Source organism: Ranitomeya variabilis, chromosome 4 (assembly GCF_051348905.1).
Source record: "Ranitomeya variabilis isolate aRanVar5 chromosome 4, aRanVar5.hap1, whole genome shotgun sequence".
NCBI lineage: Eukaryota > Metazoa > Chordata > Amphibia > Anura > Dendrobatidae > Ranitomeya > Ranitomeya variabilis.
Window position 1 is genome coordinate 278,761,059 of NC_135235.1, and position 24,540 is coordinate 278,785,598.

General features: G+C 43.7%; 1 protein-coding gene across 1 annotated transcript; it reads left to right on the forward strand.

Annotated features, from left to right (window-relative positions):
* The first annotated feature begins 546 nt into the window (after positions 1 to 546).
* Positions 547 to 22,416, forward strand: TNFRSF18 (TNF receptor superfamily member 18). The gene is made up of 6 exons (XM_077257452.1): positions 547 to 813; positions 4,394 to 4,537; positions 6,877 to 6,970; positions 7,938 to 8,038; positions 14,846 to 14,977; positions 20,012 to 22,416. Exons 1-6 carry the CDS (start codon positions 654 to 656, stop codon positions 20,143 to 20,145), a joined length of 765 nt encoding a protein of 254 aa, XP_077113567.1. The 5' UTR covers positions 547 to 653; the 3' UTR covers positions 20,146 to 22,416.
* The last annotated feature ends 2,124 nt before the right edge of the window (positions 22,417 to 24,540 follow it).

Below are 24,540 nucleotides of genomic sequence, written 5' to 3' on the forward strand. Positions count from 1 at the left end.
TGGAATACTGTATATCAGCCATGAAAGGTGGTGGCCATATATCATGTTGGCCAAACCTGGCAACAGGTTTGCTCTAAGAATATTAGAATTTAGAAACCCAAGAACTGGATAGTTCCTTGCTCTTCAGACAATGCTATGTCATTCATCTCACTCTATTCTCTTAATCATTCAAAGGGGAGTTTTACCCTCTTCTAAGTGCAATAACTCTGCTCCAGTTGCCTCAAAAGTTCTCACGAACTTGGTATGCCACCTCTTCTGGGCATAACTTCCAGTAGTGTTTGTTGCCAGGCACCATGCACTTTTCCAGCTTGAAGGCAATCTCATTACACACCACCAAACTCCGCTCTAGCTGCTGGCCGTGCATTGACGTATGACAACTCACAGGGTCATTCTCTCTGCCAGGCACTACCATGGGGGCTTTTCTTGCTCACTCTCAAGAGAGGCAATACTTTGGCTCTCTTCTGGTTACTCTCCTTGCTTGCTATCTTGCTGCTTTCAGCTCCTTTCTGTTGTGGCTTCCTCCTTGCGAACACAGGAAATTTGTCTGACTCTTAAAGCTTCCTCCCACCATGAGGATGTATAAAAGACTGACATTTGCTGTAAATCTTCCATTAGTAATTCAGTGAGTGATTCTGAACTGTGCATTGAGAGTCATGAAAATGGGTCTTACTTGGAGGATGGGTTCATTGATGCCACTGTGGTGTGTGATACTCATGGAAGGCATTGCTACACTTGCTGCTGAGAAATGCCCTGTGGATAATTACAGGGTGGTCATGAATGGACGTTCATTTTGCTGCCAGCCATGTGAACAAAGTAAGTATCATCTAGATGTCTAGATTTATATTGCCATAAATTGAATGATATTTTGCTTCCATCTTACATTTCAATGTAAATTTTTACATGTATAGTAGAATTAGATCTCACCAATCTGACCTGAATGAATCTTAAAACGGGTTCCTTGAAGCGTACGGCTGTCAGTGGACAAGTGCCTGGAATTCCTACTCATTTGTATGGGAATTCCGACTCCACTTATAGCAACACGTGAAGGAGACCCATTCTCAAGGAAGATCGTAGAATCATAGAATGTTAGAGTAATAGAATGTTAGAGTCATATAATCTTAGAGTTGAAAGGTGACCTCAAGGCTCATCGTGTCATCGTGAAGACCAATGATGGTCCCATTGGTTGCATTTACTCTACATTTTTTACATACAGTAGATATGCCACAAATGTTTAAGATTGAATACCCCTCTAAGGAAATTTGTGAAATACTTGAATTTATCACAATTTTCAGTCTGTGTCATAGCTTATTAGCAATTCACCTGCATTCGTACCTGAAATCTCCACAGTGTCTATGGATCTTATTTTTTTAAGAAAAACTTACTGAGTCATGTTGTTAATGAAGTTCATCTAAAAAAATATCCAGTGGCAATTTCTAGAAACATGAATAATGCTTTATTTTTATTTTTCAATTCATTTTATTTTTCATTGAGCCCCAGATAAGGTGATACAACACCTTTAAGATGCCGAGGAGGGCATTTAATTTTTAAAAAATCTTGTTTCCCATGTAACTGGTGGTGGTATATCACCCCAGTTGCAGGGGAAATGAGGCTTACTGGATTCCTAATAGAACTGTCTTGGTCTCTTTTGACCCAGCATCTCCTGCTCCCTCCCTATATACAACGATCACATGACCACTGTGCAAGTAGGATGAAGGGTAATCCATGCTTCTTATTACGGCATACACAGTGCTTGTTCAGTGCTGTGTTTACAGCAATCGAGAAGGCAGAGATGGTAATAAACCATCTCTGCCTTCTCTATTGAGAATTCGGCTGTATCGGACAACCGGATCCCTGCTCCCTCAGCTGCATGTGAAGCTGCACTACTATGCAGTGACATTTTAGAATGTCATTGCAGAATAACTCCTTGAAAAAAAATCTATAGTTTCATATGCATTATTGATTTTAAATATACATTTAAAAAAATTAAATGATGGTTACTCTTTAAACATTTCGGGGGGCCAATGGGCCACCTTTTGCTATGCATCATCTCTATTATCTTGAGGTTCATAGATATACTCCTGCACATATGATATAGTGAGCATAGTATGAGCCTAGGTAATATGCACATTATTGCGGTAATTTACATGATATGCATAAACCATTGACCTCATTACTGTGTGGTAAACCACTAGGAAATAATGCGTTTTATAAAGGGGACAGTAAAATGCGAAAACTTCTACTTTTTATTGTATACATTTTAATAACTTTCTAGAGGTTTTCGGCTGACTTTGCTGCCTCGTCATTCACTTCCAACTATTTGTGGTACAGTCCCAAGTCTATTTGTTTACCTGGAATCATACGCAGCGATTCTAAGCTTGATGGTCTGTAATTCAGAATTAGTGGGTGGGGGATTTTCTTACCAGTCTGTGTTAGAACAGAAAAAGTACGGCTGGTCATAGATGTAAAATAACCTTTCAGAAAAAAAAATCACCAATGTCTGATTCACCCAACGACATGGACAATTGAAAAGAGTGTTGTACTGGAAGAGCGTGACTGTTCTGATCTCTTTTATTAGAATACGTACATCCAACCTCCACAGTAGGACTGTCAGCACATATTCCTGGACATTCAGGAGCAGCTATATTTTCTATTACGTGTCCTTGTTTGATGCTTCCAAACCTCTGGACTCCAGCTGGAGTAGGAGGAACATTTTCAACATCTCACCCAACATTTCTGTCAATAGGGTATGAAATTCCAGACATGGACCCAAACTTTCTATACTGATTTTTGCTACATATGATGATTATTCTACCATTTTGGTAAAATACACCAAATGGATTGTAGCCCAATAACAACCAATCAGGCAATCTTGAAAACATAATTAGTTTCAAATGTTTTCATGATCTGAATACAGACTTCTGTATGTCAACTACTAATAGCCTAATTGATTAAAAGAAGGAAGATCATTGATCCAGTAACAGAGGTTCATTAGTGTGATGTTCTTCATTAAAGTCTACAGTTGATGCAGAAACAGCCAAGCCCAGTGGTAAAGGGATTACCCAACATTAAAATGGTTATCGGGACTTTGCTTGTCTTTACCTATGGATCTAAGAACGTATAGACTGGTAGTTGATAACTACCTGCCTGTGTTGCCCCGTGATGATTTCTGCCAGATCAGAGCCATTGCGGAGCACTTCTGCCAGCAATTTTGCACATTCCCATGATGTCCCACCTAAGGAGGGAAAGAAATATGTGCTCCATATTTGATATTGCTATTATTTAGTGGAAGAGATATGACAAAGAACCGCTCACCTAGATGGGTTGTGTGCAAAACAATATATGCAATAGTAGATCCGAATGAAGGCTTCTGCTTTGACCACTGAGCTCACACCGGATGGGTGGTGAAGAAGTGAAGGAACAAAAAAGTGGAGTGAAATCAACTCCAAAACACGTTGCATGTACCCATAAATAAACTTGTTATATTCTCAAAATTCGTGATACCTTTGGCAGTGCCTGGGATATACCACTCCACTCTTTTTCGTTCGCAATGCCACATCAACAGAGGAGCTTCTTCTGATCTGCTCTGCTCTGTTGACAAGGCATCACTGCAGATGTCTCAGTTGCGTAAGTGCGGAGAGACAGCTGTCAATCAGCATGATGCCAGCAGTGACACTCCATCGACAGAGCAGAGCGCAAGAGCTTCTCTGTTGATGTGAGGTCAAACAAATCTGCAGAATCTGATGGCTAACCCCTTTAATAAACAGGGAAGGTGTATACAAATAGTATAAAATAGCCAAAGACTCTATGGTCACCTTACCAAATGTTTGTCTTCTGTACCTTGTCTGATGTTTCTTACCTCTAAACTACACGAATATCCTAGCATGTAGGTGCAGGCACAATGTGCATTTTTAGGTATTTTAAGCTACTATGTATTGGAATTTGATTTATTGACATATTAGTCACCCAAGTTTTTTTTATTTTAAAAAGTGGCCCATAGTCATCTAATAATAAAAGAAAAATTTGTACTCACTTACCGGAACTCCGCTGTCCTTTGGCACGGCTGCGTGTGCCCCAGTGGTCTCCTCGTTTCGTCTTAATGTAAGGTCATCCAGTGATGGCTACAGCCAATCAATTCATCAGCAAGAGGAGAAAGCAAACAGATGAACAACTTCTCTAAGTGGGGACTAAAAATATGGTCATGATACAAAAAAAGAACCTCAAAAATTCTATTCTGCTATTTCTTCTTAGCTATATTGTCTTTGGAGAAACGGTGTGTCAGCCAAGAGAGCCACCGCTATGGTTGGCACACCGATGTTATCATGTAATTTTAGATTCCTGAACAGCAAATCCATCTAGTACTGGAGAAATTAAATATTTTTATTTTTATTTGCAGGTGAAGAAACCCTTGCTTGTCGAAATTCAGACCAACTATTAGAAGAGTGTCGCTGCAGACAAGGCTTTGGCTGTAATTCTAAAAGTTGCAATTCATGTGTCAAGTTGCCAGACTGTAAAAAGAAATCTCAACTCAGGAGATCGGGTAATGTTTCTTCCTTTACTATTTTAGAATAGTGAAAACAGAAAATGGAGCTATTATAGTTTCTATAGAGGCGGACAACAGAATTCCCTAAATATACCTTGTTGGGCTGGGTTGGGGGGCAGGCAGAGTATGGAGGTACCTAGTGTGTCTCAGAAAGGGGCAGATTTATCGATAGCCGACACTTATGCTGTCAGTTCTCTCCAAATTCTCTTTCTTGCTGGATTGGCGCAAACTGAACCTCCAATTATTCAGATCTGAACTAGAACACAAATTTTGGGGGAAATTTGTGGCCAATTCAATTAGTTAAAAATAGAATGATTCTCTATCCAAGACACATAAGAAACTTTGTAATATACCTTAGCAAAAAATTATGCTTCTTTCTCCATTTTTGAGTAATTTCTTCATTTCTTCCCTGATTTTTAAACTCATTATTTATTTTTAAAAACTGTTAAAATCCTCGATATTCAAAATAAGTCTGTCAGATCAGAGTAGATGGATGAGATTATAGCTGTCTGTAGAAGTCTCTGGAGAGAGAAGATGGAGGGAGGAGCAGAAAGAAGCACAGACACATACCAATGATGCTGCAGCTTTCTAATAAATGTTTATCTTACTCTGGTGCTGGATTGACAGCTACACTGCTCAATATGATATCTGTATAATGTATTCCATCCATGCTACTTCTGAACATGTGCTGGATAGAGGCTGGAGAGCAGGAATCTCATTATAAAAGCTAGTCTCTACCTATTAGTTCAGAGACAACTGAATATTAGAGCCTGTGGAGAGGAAAACTGGTGAAAATGGAGGAAACAAGTCATATAATAACTGAACCAATGTCATTCCTCAAGTACACACGTGAAAGCTTATTCAGAAAAGTCACCTAAACTAACAGTTTTCCTTTGTTCCCCAATATGTGATGTCCATGTACATCACATGTTGGGTGAAGATTTATAGTGAGGCTTATATAAGGAGAGCCCACACTAAACAGCCAGCCTCTTCCTGTAAGAATTGCCACACCTTCCTTAAAAAATGCAATAAAAAGTGTTCAAAACAGGAAATGCTCACCAAAATGGTACCAATAAAAACATCAGCTCACTATGCAAAAATCCAATCGCTCACATTTACAGAAAAATAAAAATAGTTATGAGTCTCTGCAAATGAAGACACAAATTAATTGTTTTAGTTTTCACAAATTTCCAACTTTCTTTTCCACTTTAAAAATAAATAAACTTTACAAGTTCAGTATCAATGTAATTGTAATGACCTGTAGAGTAATTTTGCCAGCATAATGGACATTGTAAAATCCCAAAAAACGGTGGAATTTAGTTTTATTTTTCACCTCACTTGGATTTTTTTTCTATTGTATGAATGGTATTATTCCAAAGTACAACTGTGGACACAAATCCTCATACAGATATTTTGGCAGAAAATATAAAAAAATGACTCTTGGAAGAAGGGGATAAAAAAATAGCATGAAAACGTACGTTTAGTACGGTTCCATGCTTAACCATGGAAATTGTGTCTCATCTCTTGAAAAAAACGATGAGACAAATTTAAGCCTAAAGGGGTTTTCCCACAGACAAAGCTCATTTTAATCAATAAATCTTGGAATAATAATAACTTCCACAATTGGATGTGTTTAAATAAAATGTTCCTGTGCCGAGATAATCTTATAAATGTGCATCTGCTGTGTACTGGCTGTGTTTGACCGTACAGTGGCATGGTCTGATCATACCACATCTCCTGGGCAGGGGAGGAAGCAAAAGAGTATACAGACAGGACAGCATGGGGTAGCAGCTTATTCTTTCTGTTTGGTAAAACTTGCTTTTAAACTGGCAAGGAAATGTTTTATCTCACAAAAAAAATGAGCTGCTATACCCGACTGTAATGACTTTATACTCTTATTTGTTTCCTCCCCTGGCCAGGAGCTGTGGTATGTGCCGACCATGAACTGGAGCAGCTCTGCATGGTCAGACACAGCGATTACACAGTACACAGCAGGAGCACATCTATAAGATTATCTCTGCACAGGAATATTATTTTTTAACACGTTCACTTGTGGAATTGAATATCATTGAAGGATCTATTGATTCAAATGTATTTTGATCGTGGGAAAACCCTTTTAAGTTACACAGGAAATATTGGTTGATTATCCCCAAAAGTGTGAAATCTTATTCTATAGCGACAACTTGAGACTTATGATGTAAACTGAAACGTTTCTATGTTTATGTTAAAAAAAAACAGCAGTTCATGTGATATGATCATTTTATGTCTGACTATTGATAATCAAACCCATGATTATGGATACAATTCCAATATTCAACATGTCTTTTCATTTCTAGAGAAGGAGAGCACAGTGTATGAGTATTATTGTGAAGAGAGTTCGCCTAGGACGCCTATTAATGAAGAAACTGGAATCTACAAGCCTGGTGAAGAGTGAGTGAATATCATAAGTTCTGATCACCATATTTTGAATATGGAACATGTAAGATTACTTCTGAATTTGGTAAAGGGATTGTCTGGGATTTTGAGGAAGTTGCCTTAGAGCACCAATTGGTGTAAAATAACTCCATCCGGCAATGCCCGTGCTCTGGCGGTCCCTGCCACTTCTGCATGACAACATGTCCATCATTCGTGTGATTACTGCAGCTAATCACTGTCCTTAGTGATGATACACATTCATTCTGATGTCAGTGGCTGCAGTAGTCCTGTGAATGATTGAGGTACCATCAACGCTGCAAAATCGGTGAGGACCACCAGAGCTGTGAATCTGACGATTTTTTTTCTACCATTTGCTGTTCTTAGGGAATTTAAAAATAAAAAACCCGGACTACCTCTTTAACCATTATGGTGATTTTCTCGGCACCTTTTGGAGTCAGATGCTCCTGATTTATTAAGAGGTGCAATTAGGAGCATCTAAGAAGTAGACTGGAGTAAGATTTCTGGCGTAATTAAGACCAAAGCTCATCATGAATTAGATGAGCTATGGCATGACACCCAAAACCACCCCACCACCACCAAACTGGCATGAAAACTCCAAAAGTATGAAGATTTTTGAGCAACCTCAAGTTGAGAATTTTTTTGCAACTTTTCAAATTGATATACGCCAGAATTCTATCCAAATTGCTCCAATGAATTATATGGATCTCTAACTGTCCCCAACTTCTTGCCGATATTTATCCATTAATTTAGTGAGAGGTAGGACACTGAATTAATGGAGCAAAAATAATGCTTTTCTACACAATATTATGACTACGTTTCAAAAACTTATTGGGCAACATACTCTGCCACAATCAGAGCTACGGTCAACCAGTTGCATTAGTATTTGATGTAAAATAAATGTCTGTATTCTTATCAAAAGCGTTCTGAGTTATGTAGTTAGTTTTTGTTTTCTTATCTACAGTCAAATCTCCATTACAGAACGTAGTAGAAATTACTCCTCCATGTCTTCAACCCAGAAAGCTGAGAGTAAACCAAGCACACCACTTGTCGAAGGCAACAAAGGTAAAGGTGACAATGGATCATTCAAGATCTATTTTCGATTCTTTGGTCATGCACATTAGGTAGCTATTGGCCAAACAATTGTTCAGCCAATGGCTATCTCACCAGACTCTATAATGCACAATAACGCTTGGCAGAACACAATGTGTTCTCTATGAAAGAGCCACTGCTAGGATAATTTGGCAGTGGCTTATTTCCTCTCCAAACTTAGGGATCAGGCATTTGAGTTTAAACCACCCGATCCTTACATTCTCCAACGTAATCTGTCTGAGGACGTTCTGGAGGCTCCATGTACATAATAAGAAGGTAGGTTAGGCTGACTTTTAGCTAATTTGCATAGATGCTTTTAGAAGAAAATTATACACAATAATGAGAATAAACTAAAAGGAACTGCTCACGCTGGTCATGTTGCATCTACTAAGACTCATATTTATTGTCATTTTGTGGGAAAAGGTTCAGAATATCTTGAAATATATTGGGCTAAATTAACACTTCAGCTAATTTGAACATAAAGGTTGAGCTCAGCAATTGTGTATTATGTTTTATCCCAGTTCAGATGCATCTGTTGTATATATTTTGCACCCCTCATTTTGAGCAACTGTCTCTGTTCTAACCACTAATTCAGTAAATGCTCTATTGCAAAGACAAGAGGTCAGCCTCTGTATCCCCCTTAACTTATAAAAGCCCATCTGACAAATCTCTAATACTTCCCCACCCTGCAGTCCTTGTTTCTATAGATGTTTCACAGATAGTTGAAAATATAATTTCTGTCTTTAGTAAGAAAACAGAAATACAGTGAGGGAATCTATACAAGGATTAGCTGCAGTGTAAACTCCCATCACCCACTGCCTGTCTATAGTATATGAAATTGTTAAGTAGAGTTTATAGTAGTCTATAAGATGCAGCTTTACACAGCTTCCTCTGCCTCCTGCTTGTCAGATCTGTCAGGGAGAAACCTATCAAGAGCAGGAGCCAAAGGAGATGGACTGAATAGCATCACATAGAGTATATTACAATTTTAAAGATTGCAGTTCTTGCCTTCAAGCTAAAGATTAGAGTTTATGGGGTGTTTCGGTAATGTGAGGTGGTCTTCACAATGCTGAGATGGGTGATAAGGAAAATAGTGTTTAGGAAAGTGCTATGGAGTGTGTCTTAATTATTTTTTTCATCTAGGGGTATGCTCAGTCCTACTGTATAATTGGGACAAATATGAATTTAATGTTTATTGTGTATACATATCTATATTGTAAGGAGGCAACTGGACAAGTCATGAATGGGAGGTATGTATTCCCGAGATGCCAAGTCTCGGTGATACATACCTGGTATGGTCTGGTAGGATCCGGAGATGTAGGCTCCAGCACACTTAGTGCTGAGAGGTGTTTTTATAAGCCCAGATTATGGGTTTGGACTTTACGAGCACCTAAAAGAGCTGAGTGGGATCAGCTGCTCACTTACCTTCAGTCCAGGTCTTCGATGGTCTAATTTAAGGTAGCTGGGGCTGTTTTACTTGGTCTGTGTGTTTTGCAAGGTGAGGAAGCCTTGCATGTGCTGCTCATTCCCTGCTGGAGTCTGAGAGGAAAAGACTCAAATTTAATGCCTGAGCCATGTGTTACATGGACTGGTTATTTTTTCGTTTTGTTCTGTGATACCTTTGTTTGCCTGGAAGAACCTGTGTTAATCTTGTTACTACTGATCTATGAGCTCAAACTCTTAATATACCGCTTGTGTGTGAACCAGTGCCTACCACAGTCGATCCCTCAAAATATATATATATATATATATATATATATATATATATATATATATATATATATACATACTAGCTGTTCTACCCCGCTTCACCCGGGTTAATAACTGCTGTTAGCAAAATAGAATGTGTTAACGAAAATGTATTCATGTCTGCAAGCCTCGCTTCCCTCTCCTCACAACGTTCATTGGCCCTTGAGGAAGCAGCTCTTGTTCTCTTGTCTGCAAGCCTCGCTTCCCTCTGCTCGGAAAGTTCATTGGCTCTTGAGGAAGCAGCTGCTGTTCTCATGTGTGTCAGCCTTGTTTCTCGGTCTTCACATTTTTCATTGGCCCGTAATGCAGCTTTTCTTTTCACATCAGCTGACATATGTGCCATGGAATTCCTTTTCTTATGTTATGAGGCATTATTATGGTAAAAATAGTCTGTAACTGGCAGTTTCTATATCCTCTCACATAGAGGTAATGCGACTGACATCAGCCTTTCCACCAACACACCCTAACTGACATACTATTACCTTACTCAAGGTTTGTTATACTGAGAATGTCCTTTGTTGCCCATATTAACCAATCAGAGCTCAGATTAACTAACTGTAGCAAAATAGAAGCTGAGCTGTGATTGGTTGCTATTGGCAGCCTGATAAATCCCCAGCCAACAGGGAGCCCTCCCCCCTGGCAGTATGCATTAGCTCACACATACAGATAATAGACAGGTCATGTGACTGACAGCTGCTGTATTTCCTATATGTTATATTTGTTGCTCTTGTAGTTTGTCTGCTTATTAATCAGATTTTTATCTTTGAAGGATAATACCAGACAACATGCGTGTAGCATGCGACAGGTTAGTGTAGCAAGTTGTGTGCAGCAAGTTTTGCGCATGGCGAGTTTTGCGCGTGGTGAGTTTTATGTGTGGTGCGTTTTCAGTATGTGCAAGTGATGTATTGCAACTTTTGTGCATTTGGCAATTTCTCCGTGTGTGCAAGTTGTGTGTGGCGAGTTTTCCATGAGGTGAGTTTTGCACGTGTGACGAGTTTTGCGTGAGCCTAGTTTTGCATGTGGCGACTTTTGTGTTTCGACTTTTATGTGGCGAGGTTGGTGTATGTGTGATGAAATGTGTGCTGAGGGTGATATATGTGTTCAAGCACGTGGTAGTGTGTGGCACATTTTGTGTGTATGTTCATATCCCCGTGTGTGGAGAGTATCCCATGTCGGGGCCCCACCTTAGCAACTGTATGGTATATACTCTTTGGCACCATCACTCTCACTCTTTAAGTCCCCCTTGTTCACATCTGGCAGCTGTCAATTATGCTCCGACACTTTTCCTTTCATTTTTTCCCAATGATGTAGATAGGGGCAAAATTGTTTGGTGAATTAGAACGCGCAGGGTTAAAATTTCGCCTAACAACATAGCCTATGACGCTCTTGGGATCCAGACGTGTGACTGTGCAAAATCTTGTGGCTGTAGTTGCGACGGTGCAGATGCCAATCCCGGACATGCACGCACGCACGGACATGCACGCACGCACGCACGCACGCACACACACACACACACACACATACACACACACCTTTATATATTATATATGGTATGTGTATGTATGTATATATATATATATATATATATACGGTATATATATTTGCAAAGAGCTGAAAAATCTTGATCGTAGACTTAGTATACCATTGCTGCCCCCAAAGTTCCCAGAAATTATCAGTTCTTGAAAATAAGCACATTTTCTCTAGAAACTCAGCTTGTGGTAAGCAGAAACGACAAGCTAACTCTCCGGAAGTTACAGACGCAGTGATTAAGAAGTCTTTGAATCTCTTCTCTTCCTCTGTGGAAAAATTTTACCCAGTGCAGCTAACATATATGAAATGTGTCACTCTCATCTCTATATATTTTCTTGACATGTTTTTACATAATAACAAACACTAGAAAAACAACTTATTATTTCACAAAGCAAATACTGTCAATATTTGCCTATATATATATATATATATATATATATATATATATATATATAAAATATATATATATATATATATATATATATATATATATATATATATAGTGTGTATATAGATAGATAGATGATATCCAAAGAGACGGAGGCATAGATAGATAGATAGATAGATAGATAGATAGATAGATAGATAGATAGATAGATAGATAGATAGAGTAAAAAATTGGAACAGCACCAAACAATTACCTCAGTTAATGTGCAAAGTTTTTCAAACCAACAATCCATTGGTTCCGTAGAATATAGTAAGAAAAGAAAAATAGCACAAAAAATTTAAAAAAAGTGGACCTTATTGCCCATTGGCATGGCGACGTTTCAGATATAGTATCTTTTCTCAAGCTGATTACCATCGTTAGGAAAGGCCAGGTGAAGCAAATTTCCCGGCTTTTTAAAAACCCAGCCTCATCTAACCTTGTACCAAAAACCAGCAGCCATGGATTCTTCTAAGCAGCTGCCTAGCACTCTGAAAACGAAAATGGTGGAAGCCCACACAGCAGGAGAAGGCTATAAGAAGAGAGTAAAGTGTTTTCAAGTTGCCCTTTCCTCAGTTCGAAATGTAGTTAAGAAATGGCAGTTAACAGAAACAGTGGAGGTCAAGATAATATAAGGATCCTGTCAGCACCGGCGCACTGCCACGTTTAAACAGGGTGACTCACCCACACTGCGTGAGAGCCCGGGGTCAGATGCCGCAGGGAAAGCTTAGGCAGACAGGACCTGAGCAGTGTGCTGAGTATGACAGTGAGCAGAAGGACCTACGATCATGTGACCACAGGGGGCAGAGCTTAGCGTCCTGCTGCTGGAGATGAGTGCAGGATTCTACAGGGAAACTAAAGTAGAGGAGAGGGGAACTCAGGTCGGACAGGCGGTGGTCATACACGGAGAGGGCGGCGCAGTACAGAAGGGGCGAGCAGAGAATAGTCAGAACGTAAGCAAGGAGTCATACACAGAGATAGCAGCGCAGAATAAGAGGGACAGGCAGAACTCTAAACGGGGACAGAACCAGATCAGAACCAGACAAGCATCAAATAGCACTGGCACAAAGCACAGGCACAAAGCACAGACACAGGCACAACAGGGTCATACACACTCAGCCAAGGGTCAGAGTATAAGCGATGAGGGAAGAGCAAACAATGAGGCTATAAGAAGCCTCCCAGAATCCCATAGTGAGGCCATCCAGATTAACCTCTGAACTGCCTAATCTCACAAACTATGCAGATCATGACAGATAAGGCCTGGAAGATCAAGCTAAATTTTAGTCAGAGCTGCTCGTAGGATTGGTAGAGAGGCAAATCAGAACCCCCACTTGACTGCAAAAGACCTTCAGAAAGATTTAACAGACTCTAGAGTTGTGGTACATTGTTCTACTTTTCAGAGACACCTGCACAAATACACTTCATGAAAAAGTCATCAGAAGAGAACCTCTCCTGCACCATCACCATAAAATTCAGTATCAGAAGTATGCAAAACAACATCTAAATAAGCTTGATGCATTTTGGAAACAAGTCCTGAGAACCAATGAGGTTAAAATAGAACTCTTTGGCCCCAATGATCAAAGGTATGCATGGAGAAAAAAGGGAACAGAATTTCAGGAGAAGAACATCTTGACACCCATTAAGCATGCGGGTGGATCAGTCATGCTTTGGGGTTGTGTTGCAGCAAATGGAATGGGGGAATATTTCACGAGTAAAGGGAAAGAATGGATTCAATAAAATTTCAACCATTTCTAGATGGAAACAAAACACCATCTGTAAAAACTGAAGATGAAAAGAGGATGTCTTCTACAAATGGATAATGATCCTAAACACACAATAGACAACCTCAAAAGGCACAAGCTGAAGCTTTTACAATGGCCCTCACAGTCCCATAATCATTGAAAATCTATTGTTAGACCTCAAAATAGCAGAGGATGCAAGATGGCCCAGGAATCTCACAGAACTGGAAGAATTTTCCAAGGAAAAATGGGTGAAAATCCCTCAAACAAGAATTGAAAGACTCTTGGCTGGTTACAAAAAAAGTTTACAAGCTGTGATGCTTTCAAAAGGGGGTGCTACTAGGTACGAAACATGCAGGGTGCTCCTACTTTTGCATTGGCCCATTTTACTTTTTGTAATTTTTTAAATGTAAAATATGAAAATGTGTACATTTGCCTAAATTGCATTATGGCATTCGTATACCGTATTTTTCAGACTATAGGATGCACCGGACTATAAGACGCACCCCACATTTTGGGTGAAAATTGCAGAAAAGAGAGGTGTGGTGATGTGGTACGGCGTGCACCTGAGCAGGGTCCCTTCCTGCTTAGGTGGGTGACACCACGGCCTGGTGTCCATGGGGGGTTGCAGCAGTGGTGTGGCGATGGCAGAGGTGCGGGGATAATGAGCGGTATGGCGTGAGCAGGGTCCCTTCCACAGGTGAGATGACGCAGTGGCCCGGTATCCAATGTGAGCAGCAGAGCCGGGTTAATCACTTGTTTCTCGGTGGCGGCGGCCATCTTCCTGAGGCCGTGCGTGGGCAGATGGAGTGCTCTGCTTCCCGGGGCTTCATGAAAATGGCAGCGGGAGGCCGCGCGTGCGCAGATGGAGATCGCAGCGGCCATTTTCCTGAAGCCGAGATCTAAATCTGTGAACTTGGCTTCAGGAAAATGGCCACCACGATCTCATCTGCGCATGCGTGGCCTCCCGCGGACATTTTCCTGAAGCCCCGGGAAGCAAAGCACTCCATCTGCGCACGCACGGCCTGAGGAAGATGGCCGCTGCCACCGAGAAAGCCGTGATTCACCCGGCTCTGCTGCTCACATTGGATACCGGGCCGCTGTGTCATCTCACCTGTGGAGGGACCCTGCTCATGCCATACCGCTCACTGCGCCTCATCATCCCCGCACCTCTGCCTCTGCCGCCGCCACACCACTGCCGGTAAGCCTGCATTCCAACTATAAGACGCACCCCCCATTTTCCTCACATTTTTTTGGGGGAAAAGTGCATGTTATAGTCCGAAAACTCAGTAATTAGTTTCTATGTATCTTTGATATCCTCTCTCTTATTTTCCCCAGGAACTGATTTCACCAGCTGGACATCTCTGGCACTATACTTGGCTTTAGCGGTGTTTATTATCGTGTTAATAACAGTTACCATTCACCTTCTCATATGGAAAATGAAAGCAGCGCAAATATTGAAAATTGCAGGTGTGTATTATAATATACAGTAAATAACACCATAAAGCAGAATTAAACTTACAAAATCAATGCAAAGTTAAAAGGAAAGTATCAGGTCCCCTGACTGTCATCAAGCGTTACAAATTGGTGACAATTTTTTTTGGAAATTTTTTTGCAAAAATTTTACTTGCTTTTGTTGTCTTTTTCCAAGACTCATAACATTTTCATTTTTCATGATCTGGAGCTGGTTGATGGCTTATTTTTTTTCACCCTGACCTGACTATTTACTGATACCATTTTGATGTAGATACGATGTTATGATGGCCTGTTATTGCAGTTTATTGTGGCGGCCAAAAAACATAATTCTGGCGTTTTGATTTTATTTTTTCTCATGATGCCGTTTATCAATCGGATTAATTTAATGTATATTTTGATAAGTCAGACTTTTACTAGTGCAGCAGTACCGAATATGTGTATTTTTTATTTTTCACAGAAAGATTATAATGATAGGCACAGGGATCATCATCAGACCCTCGGCTGTCATGACAACCCATCATTGCCTCAAAATCACGTCACTGGCACCAATGGGAGCATGGATCAACGTCCCACCTGCCGGTGCTTGTTAAATGCCACTGTCACATCCATCCTTGGCTGTTAAAGTCACATGGTGGCTGGTTAAATTAGCCATCATGTGCAGCGATAGATGTAGGCTCAGCATGCGAGCCCACATCAAAATCATGGACACAACGTTTGATGTACATGTACGTCAAATGTCATGAAGGAATTAATGATAATTTATGCTGAAGGTGAAACTGGTGAAAAATGCAGGCTGCAAGTCCTGGAAAAGCCAAAATTAGTGTTGCACACATATCATAGAATTTTCTGAAAAGTCACCCGAAACTACAGATAAAATCTCTACAATTTTTGGTTAAAAAATTTACTAAGACTACAATTATCTAATATATAATTGCCTAGAATACTACTTCCTGCAATTTGTGCCAACTTCCGTGGCTTTGTCCGGAGCTAATGTCCAGAGCTAATGTCCGGAGCTAATGTCCGAAGCTAATGTCCGGAGCTAATGTCCGGAGCTAATGTCCGGAGATAAGTGACGTCACCAGTGTCCTACACCCAGGCAGAGCACAGTGGCCCCAGGCAGAGCACAGGGGCCCAAGGCAGAACATGGGGCCCCAGGAAGAGCACAGGGGCCCCAGGCAGCATATGGGGCCCCAGGCAGAGCACAGGGACCCCAGGCAGCATATGGGGCCCCAGGCAGAGCACAGTGGCCCCAGGCAGAGCACACACCAAATCGGAGGCCGAGGGGCCCCGCCAACCAAATCGGAGGCCGAGGGGCCCCGCCAACCAAATCGGAGGCCGAGGAGCCCCGCCCACCAAATCGAAGGCCGAGCGGCCCCGCCCACCAAATCGGAGGCCGAGGGTCCCCGCCCACCAAATCCGAGGCCGAGGGTCCCCGCCCACCAAATCGGAGGCCGAGGGTCCCCGCCCACCAAATTGGAGGCCGAGGGTCCCCGCCCACCAAATCGGAGGCCGAGGGTCCCCGCCCACCAAATCGGAGGACGAGGGGCCCCACCAACCAAATCGGAGGCCGAGGAGCCCCGCCCACCAAAAGTAAGTGCGGCCCCAAAAGTAAGTGTGCCCCCGGGTGCAAAAGTAAGTGCGCCCCCGGGTGCAAAAGTAAGTGCGCCCCCGGGTGCAAAAGTAAGTGTGCCCCCGGCCCCGGGTGCAAAAGTAAGTGCGCCCCCCAGTCCCGTGTGTGAAAAGTGCTACTGTAAAGCTGGTAGCGCTGTTCAAGCACCATGTATTTCCTTCAGGAAATGCCCATCTAATATATAATTGCATAGAATACTACTTCCTGCAATTTGTGCCAACTTCCGTGGCTTTGTCCGGAGCTAATGTCCGGAGCTAATGTCCGGAGCTAATGTCCGGAGATAAGTGACGTCACCAGTGTCCTACACCCAGGCAGAGCACAGGGGCCCCAGGCAGCATATGGGGCCCCAGGCAGAGCACAGTGGCCCCAGGCAGAGCACAGGGGCCCCAGGCAGCATATGGGGCCCCAGGCAGAGCACAGTGGTCCCAGGTAGAGCACAGGGGCCCCAGGCAGCCTATGGGGCCCCAGGCAGAGCACAGTGGCCCCAGGCAGAGCACAGGGGCCCCAGGCAGCATATGGGGCCCCAGGCAGAGCACAGGGGCCCCAGGCAGCATATGGGGCCCCAAGCAGAGCACAGTGGCCCCAGGCAGAGCACAGGGGCCCCAGGCAGAACATGGGGCCCCAGGCAGAGCACAGGGGCCCCAGGCAGAGCACAGGGGCCCCAGGCAGCATATGGGGCCCCAGGCAGAGCACAGGGGCCCCAGGCAGAGCACAGGGGCCCCAGGCAGCATATGGGGCCCCAGGCAGAGCACAGGGGCCCCAGGCAGCATATGGGGCCCCAGGCAGAGCACAGTGGCCCCAGGCAGAGCACAGGGGCCCCAGGCAGAACATGGGGCCCCAGGCAGAGCACAGGGGCCCCAGGCAGAGCACAGGGGCCCCAGGCAGCATATGGGGCCCCAGGCAGAGCACAGGGGCCCCAGGCAGCATATGGGGCCCCAGGCAGAGCACAGTGGCCCCAGGCAGCATATGGGGCCCCAGGCAGAGCACAGTGGCCCCAGGCAGAGCACAGGGGCCCCAGGCAGCATATGGGGCCCCAGGCAGAGCACAGTGGTCCCAGGCAGAGCACAGGGGCCCCAGGCAGCTTATGGGGCCCCAGGCAGAGCACAGTGGCCCCAGGCAGAACATGGGGCCCCAAGTAGAACACAGTGGCCCCAGGCAGAGCACAGGGGCCCCAGGCAGAACATGGGGCCCCAGGCAGAGCACAGGGGCCCCAGGCAGAGCACAGGGGCCCCAGGCAGCATATGGGGCCCCAGGCAGAGCACAGTGGCCCCAGGCAGAACATGGGGCCCCAGGCAGATCATGGGGCCCCAGGTAGAGCACAGTGGCCCCAGGCAGAGCACAGGGGCCCCAGGCAGCATATGGGGCCCCAGGCAGAGCACAGTGGCCCCAGGCAGAACATGGGGCCCCAGGCAGAGCACAGGGGCCCCAGGCAGAGCACAGGGGCCCCAGGCAGCATATGGGGCCCCAGGTAGAGCACAGTGGTCCCAGGTAGAGCACAGGGGCCCCAGGCAGCCTATGGGGCCCCAGGCAGAGCACAGGGGCCCCAGGCAGCATATGGGGCCCCAGGCAGAGCACAGGGGCCCCAGGCAGCATATGGGGCCCCAGGCAGAGCACAGTGGCCCCAGGCAGAGCACAGGGGCCCCAGGCAGAACATGGGGCCCCAGGCAGAGCACAGGGGCCCCAGGCAGAGCACAGGGGCCCCAGGCAGCATATGGGGCCCCAGGCAGAGCACAGTGGCCCCAGGCAGAACATGGGGCCCCAGGTAGAGCACAGTGGCCCCAGGCAGAGCACAGGGGCCCCAGGCAGCATATGGGGCCCCAGGCAGAGCACAGTGGCCCCAGGCAGCATATGGGGCCCCAGGCAGAGCACAGTGGCCCCAGGCAGAGCACAGGGGCCCCAGGCAGCATATGGGGCCCCAGGCAGAGCACAGTGGTCCCAGGCAGAGCACAGGGGCCCCAGGCAGCTTATGGGGCCCCAGGCAGAGCACAGTGGCCCCAGGCAGAACATGGGGCCCCAGGTAGAGCACAGTGGCCCCAGGCAGAGCACAGGGGCCCCAGGCAGAACATGGGGCCCCAGGCAGAGCACAGGGGCCCCAGGCAGAGCACAGGGGCCCCAGGCAGCATATGGGGCCCCAGGCAGAGCACAGTGGTCCCAGGTAGAGCACAGGGGCCCCAGGCAGCCTATGGGGCCCCAGGCAGAGCACAGGGGCCCCAGGCAGCATATGGGGCCCCAGGCAGAGCACAGGGGCCCCAGGCAGCATATGGGGCCCCAGGCAGAGCACAGTGGCCCCAGGCAGAGCACAGGGGCCCCAGGCAGAACATGGGGCCCCAGGCAGAGCACAGGGGTCCCAGGCAGAGCACAGGGGCCCCAGGCAGCATATGGGGCCCCAGGCAGAGCACAGGGGCCCCAGGCAGCATATGGGGCCCCAGGCAGAGCACAGCGATATTTTGGACCACTGTGCGGTGTTTCAGACCCCCGTGTGATGTCTGGGGCCCTGTTCTTAAGTATATTAAAGATTAAAGTAACGTATATTAAAGTATATTATAGATCAAATTTGACACGTTTATGAGCACCATTGAGTGATATACTTAAGAATGACATAATTTTTCAACATTTTATGGTTTCAAACTGTAAACACTCAGAGTTTTTTTTACTTCAACCAGAAAACCTTAACGGTTCATAAAAAACTTGACTGTTCAGGATATGATAAGTCATAGTATTCTGAATCTTTAACTTATAAAGATACCTTTACATGGGGTGATTATTGGTTCCAGAGAGGCTTTCGGCCGATAATCGTACACATGGCTGGTGACAGAATAATACAATATAAACGTTCAAAGGTAAACACTGATAACATTAAAATCTAATATATAATTGCCTAGAATACTACTTCCGGCAATTTGTGCCAACTTCCGTGGCTTTGTCCGGAGATAATGTCCGGAGATAAGTGACATCACCAGCGTCCTACACCCGCTCAGGGTGGACAAAGATATATGCCTTCGTGGTGCGCGGCACTTTTCTGATTGGTTGCCGCCTGCCGCGAGCGACCAATCAGAAATGTGCCGTACTGTCAAGAATTGTCAAGAGCTGGTGAGTGCAGCCATTTTTTGTTCTTTCTTACTATTATTTATTAATTGTATTATTCTTACATTTGAATAAATAAAGTATATATGGATTCTAGACTCCCGATTCTTTAGAATCGGGCTGCCATCTAGTTGAATATAAGTTAGTAAGATTATAAAATGACAACAAAAATCTCAAAAATATTTTGTGTTTGGATGTAAATGTCAGAGTTGATTTTTTTTTATTATTATTATTTCCTTTAGCTTTTTCAATGTTTTGTTTGTCTTTTTAAGAGACTTCACATCTTTATCATAAATAAATGTTCATTTCTTTAGGAGATCAATTCCCACCTCACATCATCGTTAATAAGAATGCTAAGGAAGACACAGATTCCTGGAGCTGTCAATATCCAGAAGAAGAACATGGAGAAGAACATGGAAATGGCCTAGTACATAAGCTTGATGTCTAGTGAATCAATCAAGAGGACTTCAGAGCTAGAAACAATGACAAATTGACCATGTTTCTTCGAACTGATTCTTTGCATGTGATGTAATGCCTACTGGACAGTCTTTAGGAAAATATGCAAATGCAAAAATACTCAATGTTCGAGAACAGTGAACGGTTCTAGTGGAATATTGTGGTTGCATAGGTTTATTTCAAGTGAAGATGGAATGGAAACTACTTTTCCACTTGACATTTTCTCCAAAAAAAATTGCATTTTGTTTTATCCGCCATGGGTGAAAGCTACTCACCAACTAGTTGTAGACTACTGTATGATCATAATGCAAAAATGACAGTGTTGTTAGCTACTTGTTTGTCCCTGTTTTGTGTCTTCAAAATTAGTACATACCCCCTTAAAATAATGCTTCATGGTTCACACTTGGACATCTCCAGTGAAGACCCCTTCAAAGATCAGTCTTTAAACTGCAATCTTCCTATTCTACTTTTTATTAATTCACTAGCAGGAAGCTGTCTGGTTTATTACAGATACAGTTGAGCTGGACATTCTACATTCTCTGTATCTTAGCAGGGAGAAAGTAAAGGGCTGCCATAATTCAAATCTCCTCCTACTATGCCTTATGCTGGAATAGAAGGAGTGAGCAACATGCAAGTGGATATAAATAACCTAACAAATAAGACAACTCCAGTGAAAGTGTCATGATCTGGACCGGGTTTTGAGTCCTGTCTTCCCTTTTCCCGGTCTGATCATGTCAGAGGTTACCTTTTCTCAGCCTCAGTCTGGTCTCAGGTTGGCTATTTAGCCCCACTGTGTCCTGCACATATTGTCAGTTATAGTTTCTGCCTAGTGCTGCTGTAGCTGACTCTGATTGCTCTGATTTGTCCTGCTGCGTTTGCTGTCTAAACTGTCTCTCTGTTGTCCCCTGTTCCTGTCTTGATTCAGTGTTTTCCGTTGGTGTGCAGACTCCCTGGTTTGACTTGGCTTGTATCCTGACCTGTTTCTGTCCTTTGTCTTATCTGCTCCTGACCGTTACTGACCCCCTGGCTTGTCTCTGACCGCAAGTTTGCTTATTCTTTTGATACTGCGCTGCAGTCTAGGATTTGACCAGGTTTGTTTTGACTATTCTGCTGCCACCTGTGGTAGCCTCACTGCTGCACTGCAGGATAGCTTTGTTTAGGTGCAGACCTGCTTCCTCTCTACTGCATCTAGTGAAGACTACACCGACCTGCATTGCAGCAGCATGACGGAAAGTTTTCGTAGTGCTCCTAGATACCCATATCCAGTATAGATGGAAAAAACTTCCTCTTCAAAAGCTTTGGTTTCAGGCTGTGATCTTCATGTTTCTTCTTCCTGATCCACTAACAGGAAGATGTTGCATTTGTTAGACATGATGTTGAGCTATAGTCCAGTCTCAGTCACTGTTTCTACATCCTTTGTATCTTAGCAGGGAGAAAGTAAAGTGCTGCAATAAGTTAAATCTCCTCCTACTATGACTCATAGTGAAATGAAAGTAGTGAGCAGCTCCCAAGTGGGTATTACTAACCTAATGCATAGCCTAGACTACTCCACTGAAAATTGAAAATTTCACAGTGCACTTACGTACCCATACACAGTATATATTTTGGTTTTGGTTTTGGATACCCTTAAAGCTCAGTCTTCATTCTTCTTCTTAATTCACTAAGAGGAAGATGTCTGATTTATTTCATGTGTAGTTAAGTTGCAGTCCAGTCATGGTCACTGTTTACACATAAGCAGGGAGAAAGTAAAGGACTGCATTAATTCTAATCTCATTTAACTATGTCCAATTCCGAAATGAAAGTACAACATGCAGATGGAATTCCTAACACAACTCGGAGAATACTCTTAATTTAATTGTACATTATTAACTTTGATTTTACCCTTTCAGGTAGATCTCCTGTGTAGTTGAAGTGGATCATTAGAGGTATCCTTTAATCATGATTCACTTTTTGAGTTTTGCACATGTGGTATTTTATTGGCCTTAACTTTTTTTGTTTTATATTCTAAATAATTATTTTGTATGTCATTTGTTTTTCAGTTTTTTCACCTTTAACTTTTTGGAAATTTATACTAAAATAAAAAAAGTAAACTGCCGAACTATTTTGTCATATTGATAAATTAATTCATAGTATCGGGTAAAAAAAAGGTAGACAATGGGTTGAGGCAAAGTGTTTTATTGTGTTTTTTATTTTTTTTAACTTGTGTATTACTTTTTCTTTTTTATGTATATAAAATGTAATTAAAAGAAATCTGGTAACATTCAATCTTTGTGCCTACTGTTTTCATATTGTGCTACAACTTGAAGAGTAGGGTTGAGCTAAATGGATCTGACAAATTCAAAAATCGCCGACTTTCGGTGTGGGATCGGCCATGCGGTCGGCGATCTTCGCGCCAAAGTTGCATTTCGTATGATGCGTTCAGCGCCATTTCTCAGCCAATGAAGGAGGACGCAGAGTGTGGGCAACGTGATGACATAGGTCTCGGTCCCCACCATCTTAGAGAAGGGCATGACACTGATTGGCTTGCTTTCTGCAGCGTCACAGGGGCTATAAAGGGGGCGTGCACGCCGACCACCATCTTATTTCTGCCGATCTGAGCATAGGGAGAGGTTGCTGCAGCTTCGTCAGAAGCAGGGATATACTTAGGGAGGGAAGATTAAGCCCCAAACCGCTTGTGCTGTAGCGATTTCCACTGTCTAACACCACCTTTTCTTTGCAGGGACAGTGGAGGCTAGATTTTTGTGCATCAGCTCTGTAGCTTATTAGGCTGCCTTGTAAGGCTCCCTGATAGCTGCATTGCTGTTTGTATGCCGCTGTGCAAACCAACTGCTTTTTTAAGCAAAAATCCTGTTGCTCCTTTCTGCACAGTTCTATTGTTTATTTGTCCACACTTTTGTGTGCAGCAGTCCTTTTTATTGCTGGCTGCCATACTTGTCCTGAGATCATTGTAGGGAGATTGAAATTGTAGTACAGTCGTTTTTTTTTTGTTTTTGTTTTTTTGTATATATCTTCCAGCCACGTTCTGCCACTTACATTTTATAGTGTAATACACAGGGCCTGAGTTTTGGTGCAGTCTCCCCCCCCAAAAAAAAGGGAGATTTAAATTGCCACTAAGTGGATCTACGTCAGTTCTGTTTGTCGTATATCTACCAGCCATGTTCTGCCTTTTACATTGTGTAGTGTAATTAGTGTTGAGCGATACCGTCCGATACTTGAAAGTATCGGTATCGGATAGTATCGGCCGATACCCGAAAAGTATCGGATATCGCCGATACCGATACCCGATACCAATACAACTCAATGGGACACCAAATATCAGAAGGTATCCTGATGGTTCCCAGGGTCTGAAGGAGAGGAAACTCTCCTTTAGGCCCTGGGATCCATATTAATGTGTAAAATAAAGAATTAAAATAAAAAATATTGATATACTCACCCGTCCGGAGGCCCCTGCACCTTACCGCTGTTAACCGGCAGCCTGCTTTGCTTAAAATGAGCGCGTTCAGCACCTTCCATGACGTCACGGCTTCTGATTGGTCGCGTGCCGCTCATGTGACCGCCACGTGACTAATCACAAGCCGCGACGTCATTCTCAGGTCCTAAATTCCTAGAATGAGGAGTTTAGGGCCTGAGAATGACGTCGCGGCTTGTGATTGGTCGCGTGGCGGTCACATGAGCGGCACGCGACCAATCAGAAGCCGTGACATCATGGAAGGTGCTGAACGCGCTCATTTTAAGCAAAGCAGGCTGCCGGTTACTACCAGGGCGCGTCAGAGGGTGAGTATATCCCTATTTTTTATTTTAACTCTTTATTTTTTACATGGATATGGATCCCAGGGCCTGAAGGAGAGTTTCCTCTCCTTCAGACCCTGGGAACCATACACTGGGAACTTCCGATTCCGATTCCCGATACCACAAAAGTATCGGATCTTGGTATCGGAATTCCGATACCGAAAGTATCGGCCGATACCCGATACTTGCGGTATCAGAATGCTCAACACTAAGTGTAATACACTGGGCCTGTTTTTTGCTCCAGTCTCTCCCACAAAAAAAGGGAGATTTAAATTTCCAACAAGTTTATATTCGTCAGTTCTGTTTGTCGTATACCTTCCAGCCACGTTCTGCCACTTACCTTGTATAGTGTAATACACAGGGCCTGTTGTTTGCTGCAGTCTCCCCCCCCCCAAAAAAAGGGAGATTTAAATCGCCACTAAGTGGATCTACATCAGTTCTGTTTGTTGTATATCTGCCAGCCACGTTCTGCCTTTTACATTGTGTAGTGTAATACACAGGGCCTGTTTTTTGCTGCAGTCTCCCCCCCAAAAAAAAGGGAGATTTAAATTCTCAACAAGTTTATATACACCTTCTACCTTGTTTTACAGTACCATAT

Coding starts and splice junctions, on each gene's coding strand:
- TNFRSF18 (XM_077257452.1), top strand. CDS start 654: ATGAAAATGGGTCTTACTTGGAGGATGGGTTCATTGATGCCACTGTGG. Junction 8,039..14,845: donor ACTTGTCGAAGGCAACAAAG/GTAAAGGTGACA, acceptor TATTTTCCCCAG/GAACTGATTTCACCAGCTGG. Junction 14,978..20,011: donor GCAAATATTGAAAATTGCAG/GTGTGTATTATA, acceptor TCATTTCTTTAG/GAGATCAATTCCCACCTCAC.